The sequence below is a fragment of the Eucalyptus grandis genome, chromosome 5, assembly GCF_016545825.1.
Source record: "Eucalyptus grandis isolate ANBG69807.140 chromosome 5, ASM1654582v1, whole genome shotgun sequence".
Taxonomy (NCBI): Eukaryota; Viridiplantae; Streptophyta; class Magnoliopsida; order Myrtales; family Myrtaceae; genus Eucalyptus; species Eucalyptus grandis.
Genome location: NC_052616.1, coordinates 61,262,586 through 61,271,931, shown reverse-complemented (window position 1 = coordinate 61,271,931; position 9,346 = coordinate 61,262,586). Strand labels below are relative to the sequence as shown.

The 9,346-nt window shown below is 40.3% G+C and overlaps 1 protein-coding gene across 1 annotated transcript; it reads left to right on the top strand.

Moving 5' to 3' along the window:
- The first annotated feature begins 785 nt into the window (after positions 1 to 785).
- Positions 786 to 4,005, top strand: LOC104445768 (laccase-14). Its single transcript, XM_010059693.3, has 7 exons — positions 786 to 1,044; positions 1,551 to 1,705; positions 1,784 to 2,025; positions 2,126 to 2,251; positions 2,457 to 3,048; positions 3,238 to 3,584; positions 3,690 to 4,005. Exons 1-7 carry the CDS (start codon positions 961 to 963, stop codon positions 3,827 to 3,829), a joined length of 1,686 nt encoding a protein of 561 aa, XP_010057995.1. The 5' UTR covers positions 786 to 960; the 3' UTR covers positions 3,830 to 4,005.
- The last annotated feature ends 5,341 nt before the right edge of the window (positions 4,006 to 9,346 follow it).

Sequence of the window (9,346 nt, the reverse complement as noted above, 5' to 3'; positions counted from 1 at the left end):
ATTCTTTGGCAAAAGAGAAAATAAGTATTTACACGCTTTAAAAGTTTGTCATGTCATAAGAGTTTGTCAAAAGATAGTCGTACACTATAAGGAATGATTCGATTTGTAAAACTTTTGTTTAAACAAGTTACAAGAAAGTTCAGTTTTTTTATTGCTGAACCTGACCGAAACATATGCTCCGAAAAGGCTCTTTAAACTAGACTTCAGTACGAGTTTTCTTTCTCCTGGTTTGCTGTGTTCGGTAAATGACAAGGAGAAACATTTTTCTCGTATGCTTCTTTTTTCTTTGCAAAATACAGATTTCTCTGCTGAACCGAATATCTCTCGACTTCTAGGAGCTCTATTTTCCGAAGTATCATGGGACTGGTCAACCCGTGTCCAAGAAGAACAACGTGGGGAGGTGGCTGTGGAACTTTTTTCACGAGCAATCCTCCACGGAAACGTTGACGCCGATTGTCTCCAGAAAAGAACAAAAGGAGAATCGGTAATGACTCTTGAAGCAGTTGATGAACGCGTAAGGAAATGTATTTTTAAATTCTCTCTTCTTTCTTGCCCGCATGACCAAGTAAGTCGTGGGAAGTTTATCAGCTCGTTCCTCGGCGGTGCTCCTTAACCGATCCTCTTCTTCTTCGTGGAAACACGGGAAAAATTAGCACAAGCCTTTGAAAGAGAAATGCCGGTTTTTCCTTTCTTTAACTTTCATTGGCTGTAATGTCAAGGACACGTGTTTTTGCGGAAACCCGACGAATTCGTTTTCATGTGGAGCAGACAGCGAGCATCTCGACTGAGAAAACCAAATACGAAAAGAAGTTCCCTATAAAGAGCCCCCTTCAATGGAAGGTGAAGGTCACAAGAAGAAAGAGGCCGAGCGAAACACAAGTCCCCTTTTTTGTGCTGGATCAAGTGATTCGTACAAGTTCGTTTTTGTCTTGTTGAGAGCGAGAGAGGGAGACAGAGACGATGGGCAGATTTCTAGGGTTTGGGTTCACTCTGACCCTGCTCTTTTGCATGGCTCAAGGCAAAGTCCTCCGCTATGATTTCGTGGTGAGTAGGAACATCTCCTTGTTGAGCACTTTTAAGTGTCTTTTTTGGGCCATACACATCATTTAGTGACTACTAGCGCATTTGTTACAAGTTTTACGATCTCATGATTCGTAGATGTTATGGTATTAGGATATTCAAGACAAGAATCTCCTCTCGTCATGGATGATCTTCACATCTAGATCTTGGACTATGCTCGAGGCCCAGTATTACAGCATTCATATACCAAAACTACATGCATTTTTCTGATGATTTTATCTTCTTGAGAGTTTGGTAGTAATCCCTAAATGTCCACAGTTGTATAATTTATTTATTTGTTCATTTGGGAAGTGATCTCCAACCCGTTTGGGTCTTTATTCTTGAAGCAAGTGCAGACGCCGGCCCCTAAATTACTTAATGTTATCTGTAGGCTGCGATACACCGAAACGCTTTGGCATCAATTCAATAAGAGAGATTACTTAAGATGTTTGACGGTACAATTTTAAAGGATGATTTTTTATTTGTTGCAGGTGAAGGAGACACCTATTAAGATGTTGTGTGAGACAAATCGCTCTGTATTGACCGTGAATGGTTTGTTTCCTGGACCGGAGATCCGTGCTCACAAGGGTGACACCATCTACGTTAATGTCACCAATACAGGACCTTACGGAGTCACTATTCATTGGTAAAAATAAAACCACCCTTCCTCCACCCTCTCTCTTTTCCCTCCCTCCTAATCTCCTAATATTACACACACGTGTAGGCACGGAGTGAGAGAAAAAAGGTATCCTTGGTCTGATGGCCCAGAGAATATCACACAATGCCCAATCCCTACAAACTCAAGCTTCCTTCAGAAAGTCATACTCACTGAAGAAGAAGGCACGCTATGGTGGCACGCTCATAGCGATTGGACACGGGCCACTGTACATGGCCCTATAATTATTTTGCCTGTCAATGACACCAACTACCCTTACAAGTTTGATGAACAACACACAATTGTGATTGGTATCCTACTTAAATGACATAAATAAGTTTTTCTCTTAATCAAACATGCACAAGTAGTAGCTTGAATTGTTTTTCTTAACAAAACTAATTTGGCACATAGCTGAATGGTATGCCAGAGATACGAAGGCTATAATCGATGAGGCTCTTGCAACCGGAGGCGATCCAGACTTGTCCGTGGCCTATACCATCAATGGTCAACCAGGAGACAGTTACTCATGCTCTAATGGTATGAATTCTAGTGTGTATTTATGAGTGTGATATATGTTATTTTTTTAAAAAGAAAAGCTCGTATTCATAGGTAATGAAATAAAACCTTTTTACTCTATATTAATGAAATGAGATCTTGCAAGATTGTTATTCCTTAAAACTAATCAAGATCTATGACAATACTATTTAATATAGTGTTTTTTTTTTTTTATAATCTTTCATAGGGTCGGCATACAATATAACAGTTGTGCAAGGAAAAACGTATCTCTTCCGAATCATCCACTCTGGGATGAACGAAGAGATGTTCTTTGGCATAGCCAAGCACAATCTCACTGTGGTCGGAATGGATGGAGCTTATTTGAAACTGCTTAAGACCAATTACCTCATGATAACTCCTGGTCAAACGATGGATGTTTTGGTAACTGCAAATCAAGCCCCTGGTCGTTATTACATGGTATTTAGCCCATTCTTGGATACCGGTGCCCCGTTAAATGAAAACATTACGAGGGCAATAGTTCAATACAATGGCAATTATAACCACTCGGAGACTCCTTTGTTACCTGAGCTTCCAGGTTTTACTAACAAGAGTGACGCTGGAAACTTCACTGTTCAGTTGAGGAGTTTGAACAGCAAAGAGCATCCATCTAAGGTTCCAACCAAAATCACTAGGAACATTACGATCACGGTGGCCGTGAATCAGCAGCCATGTCCTGCTAATAAAACATGTACTGGTCCACAGGGCAACATGCTTTCAACAAGCTTGAATAACATAAGTTTTTCGGCTCCATCGATTAGCATTCTCCAAGCTTACTACAAGTACGTAAATCACTAGACCTTCCAATTTTGATCATATTTGTTAGTATCTCCGACCGATAGAGTTGATTCAGGCTGAAATATTCTTCAAATCAAACCAATTTGAATGATTTAAGCCTTCATTGTCTTAAAGCAAAGGCATAATTCAACATCTAATTGTGTCATAACATTATGTTTGTGTGGTGCGTGCAGCAATCTCCAAGGAGTCTACAACAAAACTTTTCCGGATACACCACCTTTCGTGTTTGACTACACCGGGAATGTATCGGCCTTAGGAGATGCTGCCAATGTGAGCACCGAAGTGCTGATGATTAACTATAATGAGGAGGTCGAAATAAGATTCCAGGGGACCAATTTCGCAGCGGAGAATCACCCCATGCATTTACACGGCTACAGCTTTTATGTCGTCGGAATGGGCGATGGAAATTTCAGCGACTCCTATGTATCGCAGTATAATACAGTCGATCCACCTTACATTAACACTGTCGGACTCCCCAAAAATGGGTGGACAGCCATTAGATTCAAAGCTGATAATCCAGGTAATATGATTTATCAATAGAAACGCATATAAACATATAGTTTGCACGGATTTAGACATGTATATGAATACATTTGACAGATTATTCTTTTACGGCTGCTTGTAGGGGTGTGGTTCATGCACTGTCACTTGGAACGCCATGCGAGCTGGGGGATGGACACAGTCATTGTCGTTGGAGATGGGGCAAAAAAACATCAGAAGGTGCTGCCACCACCCAAAGACATGCCTCCTTGTTCCGTCTCATGATCAGGATGTTGTTTGCTTTGAGTTCATTGCTAGGGCAACGGCCATTGATATACCAATGGAAATAAATCATCTGTACTGCGTGGCGAATTTTGCAATTATGGATCATCGAAATAAGCTTTGACTTTAACATATGTTTCGGCATGTTAAAAGTTTATGTTCGATTCAAAATAATGTATTATTTTGTCCCATAAGTGATTCAAAATTTATTTGTACATTAATAGAGGCGAAATTCTCAATGACATTGACTAAAAGGACCATTTACCATCCGTTAATAATAATATGTCATACAAAAATCCATTTGATGGAGGTGTGGATGATGGAAATAAATCAATTTGATGTGTAAAAGAGCACATGTAGTTAACAGCGTCAAAGCCCAAAATGGATGCCAACTTGCGATGTTGACATGGAAGGAGTCGACGCAACTTGCGATATTGACGTAAATAAATCAACTTGCGATGCCAATTTGACATGCTTTAGATGAGCTTTTTCTTTTTTTTAACTCTTCAATGGAGGTGTGGATGATGGAAATCGGTTTTTGAATCCGTTTATGGAATTGGAAATATTATATTTCTTATGGGATCTCTTCAGCTGACGGAAGGAGGAATGAAGATATCATAGCATATTCTCCATGCTGGAAGAGAAAGCTACTGGAAGTTGCGATGATTGTTCACAATCCATCAAAATAATAAGTTGAACATCATCGTGGATGTATGAGGATGATTGTTGGCACGAGAAATTATTTGAAAATAATCAACTAATTTTAATCAGCTCTTTGTAGGAAATGTTCAATTTGATTGCGATGTTAGGCTATTAAATGTACTCGGGATAAAGAATCAATCACATGATTGAAAATCTGCGCAAATTTTGTCTTTTCTTTGGAACCTTGTGTCTAAAGAAGGTCGCATCACGTATCAAACTTTGGATTGACCTTTTTTTTGGGTCGAAAAAGGAAATATTTTATAACATTAACGATGATTTACACCATTTGCCATAAGGTCAGTAGAGACAATATCCAAAAGAGGGGGAATAGAAAAGGGCCAATTCGGAGGGCTTCCAGCTTCGTGGGTTTTGGCAGCCCAGTTGGCGGCTTCGTTCGCTTCTCGATGGCAGTGTACTACACACAGATTAGGAAACCCTTGGAGCAACGCCGCAGCCTCTGCAATCAGTGCTCGTATCTCCCATGGCGTTAAGTGAGGGTTTTTCACAGCATCTACTAAGTTCTTGCAGTCCGATTCCAAGGTAAGAGATCGATCCGCTTGTCCTTTTTGCAACAATTCTCGAAGGGTGAGATTTAAAGCTTGACTTTCCGTCTGCAGCGCCGAAGAGGCTGCGACACGCCTTGTAAATCTAGCAACGATCTGACCAGTATGATCTCGAGTAATCAAGGCCACAGAGCCTTCATGAGACGTTGGGATAAAAGCTCCATCAATGTTGATCTTCAAGATTCCAAGAGCCGGAGTTCGCCACACCCGATTAGATTCAGAGGATGGGATTCGAGATTCCAGTCGCACTTCATATAGGCGACAATCTACAAGGGCATTCGCAAGAGCCGTTTGAACCACCTGTAATGGATCTGGGCGAACTATGCAAAAGACGAAGTTATTCCTCGCTTTCCAGATCTGCCACAGTATATGCGCGAGCATCGCCAAATCAAGTAAGACAGTTCTCTGAGCTAATAGATTTCTTAACCAGGCATCAATACGATGGATATTATGTTCCTCTGGTGTGATGTTAATCTGTTGGTGAGACCATGTGGCACCCCTCGACGGACCCCGAACCATTAGGGTCGCCACAGACCACTTACCCTTCACTTAACCTGATAATATGTTACTCTGATACAATTTCAATTGCAGCGGGTCCATACAACCTGGGGGTTTACATCTTTTAGATCAGCCCCTTGCGCAGTTTATATAACGGAAACATATCCAACAACTCCCTTCCCTATATTCAGAAAACGATGCACACCAATTAAGACATTTATAGGTAAAAGCCAAACACTTTTATTTACTTAAACTAGATGGACATCATTCATTGGTACATCAAAATGCCATAATCTTCTATACTCGGCTATACTTCAAAAGATGACCGACATCTCCTCCAATAGTCATATACTTAAAGTCCATCGATTAGTGTCGGCGTCCAAAAGTTCCTTCCTTTGCTATCCTTCTCCTCGCGATCATATCCAACCACTCGATCCATCTATCAGTGGCAGTGGCAGCAGAGGTATCTTATCTAGTCTTAAATGTTAGTCCCCAAACGGGGTGAGTACAACCACTTAGCAGTAAAGATCCACCAAACTACACAATGCAACAAGCAAAACAATCAAGATATCACAAGTAAAGCACATATCATTTATGCTATCAAGCATACATCACCATGCTGCCGTGCTTATATTACCATGCAGTCATGCATATCTTGCCATGCCATCATGCATATATCACCATGATTCGTATCATCCATGCTATCTAGCATACATCACCATGAGATCCATTCATGTCTTCATGATCGCATTTTCAATATCAAATAGCATCAATTTACTTTCATAAGCAGATTATGCATCATGCCATATGCATACACACATGCACATGATTCAATTTCAATTCTTATCTTTCACAAGGATCTCATTATTTTTCATCCAGTGACCAATGTTTGCATCCCACAATTTATCGCTCGCATCCAACCTGAATTCGCTAGGAGCCTCCAGCACACACCTACGGGCATCTCGCATCCCAACTAGCATCACGAGGAATCCCCCGGCACACACCTCCAGGGCTTCCGGAATTACGTACCGCCATACCACCAGGCAATCCCCCTGGACATTACGTACCGTATACTACCGAGCATCTCGAAACTCCCGAGAACATTCGGCGCACGGACTTTGGGCATCCCGACACTCCCGGGGCATCGTCGGCTCACACCTCCCACGGTCTCGTTATTATCACAATATATATAATCTCATATATATATATATATATATATATATATATATCATTTTCATCATGGCATTTGATGCAACAATATCAAAGATCTAAACCATCTTTTGATGTCACGTGATATGCCAAACATCACCATATATGCAGCATAATCAACCACTCAATACATTAAATCACATGGAGCAAATTCACTTATTTTTTAAAGTGCAGCAATTTTCGGATAAAAGCAGATTGCACTCCTTTGGTCATAATTCTTGAAAAATTAGTAAACAGCCTTAATAAATTCTAAAAATTCTACATGTTATATACAATATCTAGAGGAAAATATTTTGTGAAGACCACCATACCAAAAGAATCTCACACAAAACAGTACGGTCCATGCATCACGGTCTTCAAAATTTTAACACTTCAGCTTGCACAGTTTCGGAAGTAATTTAAATTAAATATCTAAATGAACTCCAAAAATTCTGAAATTTTTATATGTTATAGAAAAGTCTTAAGGGTAAATATCTCATGAAGCAATAGAACCCCAAATCGGTCTATATTAACAGATATAGATGATTAATTCCACCTGTTCTCGGTGTCCTTTTTCCAGATTATCTTCTTTCAAATGAAACTTGTTTCACCGATCTACATATATTCGTTTCTTCTAATGTTTCAGTATGTTATACCTCAGAATATTACCTACAACTTTTATTAAGTACACATGATTAAATTTTAACTGTAGGATTTTATAAAAATCGCAGAATCATACTAGGTCGAGGTAGCATTTTCCCAGATCCAGTTTCTTCAAAGGACAACGATTTCACCGACCTATTTTTGTTCATTTCCTCTAAATTTTTTATATGTTTTACCTCACAAAGTACACTACAACTTTCATTAAGAACTCGAAGTGAGATTTTCGCAAAAAAGCTACTTTACAGTCCACGAAATCACTAAAGATCAGCACAACAAATTCCAGATCTAATCTCTCCAAAGGAAAATCATTTCACCAGGCAATCCTTGTCCATTTTGTCTCAAATTTTAGTATGTTATCCCTCAAGATGTTCTCTACAACTTTCATGAGAGATCGAAGCGAGATTCCAACTAAAAATTTGTATGCAGCTCACAAAATCGTGAAGGGTCAGACTGATTTTTCCAGAAAACAGATGCTAGGCCAACGAATTTCTCCCCAAAGCTTTGACCTTTCATCACATCCACCACAACCAAAATTCACCATCTTCTATACATACATCACAGCAAGCAAAGGGTAGGTTTTAGGACTGTACTTGCCTCTAATCCAAGCAAAAATCACAGCAAACACACGGCGGGGCAAGGCGGGCTCGATGGCAGCAGCACGTCCTCGGCGGAAGGCAGTCCTCCTTCTCGCGGCTCACGTCCGAACATCCGCTCACCCCCTCTCTCAGTCTCTCACTCAACCCTCTCTCTCTCTCTCTCTCTCTCTCTCTCTCTCTCTCTCTCTCTCTCTCTTGCTCGGCTCATTCCCCCTTTCTCTCTCTCCCTCTCACTTCCGAAACCCCCCTCCCTTTTTGCTCTTTGATTAACAATTAATCTCTATTTTTGCATGTAAGGTACAAATGTTCTCATGAGGAGAACAAGTGGAAAATTAATGGGGCAATCCAAGGACAAGTGTGCTTGTGAGATGGACAGGTGGCTTCATGATGATTACAATTGGAGAGGGTGGCATAGTCTTCTCTCCATCCAGTTCCTTCCTCTCCCCCTTCTCTTTTGGTCGACACTCTTGGGGCTCTTTGGGCCTGCTTGGGCCCAAAATTATGAGGCCAAAAGTCCAAACTAAAATAGCCCATGGTCCCCAAAAATATAGGCCCATAATTATGAAGCATAAATATATAACCAAAGAAATAAATCTATACTCTTATATATATAACCAAAATCTTTACATGAAACATTTTCGATCAAGTGACAAGGTTTCTTTTCCTTTCTCGTCGAATCGCACAAACAAGAGACATTACACGATTTTTCAAGCAAAAACCGAATTCCACTCCTTCAGTACAAAATTTAATTTGACCAATGTCAATATTCATCTCTTTGTTCCATATATACTTAATTGGTGTAGTTGAAATTCTCGGATGCCACATACCACCCATCCGCGTCCATGGACAAAGTAGGAATAAGTGCTTTGTTGACTCAGGGTTGTGTGTTTGACATAACTGGCATGTAGAATCCAAAATAATATGTCTGTGATTAAGGTTCTCACGAGTAGCAAGGGCATTGTGGCATAGAGACCACATAAATATCCTAATCTTTGGGAATGTCTGCATTTTCTAGATCTTGCGCCAAAGTTGTGGAGGGGTTTGGTAGGAGGATGATCCGCTGCTTTGTACATTGCTGTGTGCTTTAGCTCTAAGGTTGTTATAAAAATTCTTTACTGTATATGCTCCATTTAGAGTTCCTTTCCAAAAGATTTGATCAGCTGTGCATTGGGTTTGAAGCTGTATAGCTAGGATCTCTTTCACTGTTTGGTCGTTGAAAGAATTAGACAGCATAGGTTCATTCCAAATAGACTAACCTAGTAGGATAAAAGCTACAAACTTCTTTGGTTCACCTCGGGGCACAGGGCCAC

What these genes read in the sequence shown, in the direction of transcription:
- LOC104445768 (XM_010059693.3), top strand. Translation starts at nt 961, where the DNA reads ATGGGCAGATTTCTAGGGTTTGGGTTCACTCTGACCCTGCTCTTTTGC. An exon ending in TCCTCCGCTATGATTTCGTG is followed by an intron (nt 1,045 to 1,550) that starts GTGAGTAGGAAC and finishes TATTTGTTGCAG; the next exon opens with GTGAAGGAGACACCTATTAA. An exon ending in CAGTTACTCATGCTCTAATG is followed by an intron (nt 2,252 to 2,456) that starts GTATGAATTCTA and finishes AATCTTTCATAG; the next exon opens with GGTCGGCATACAATATAACA.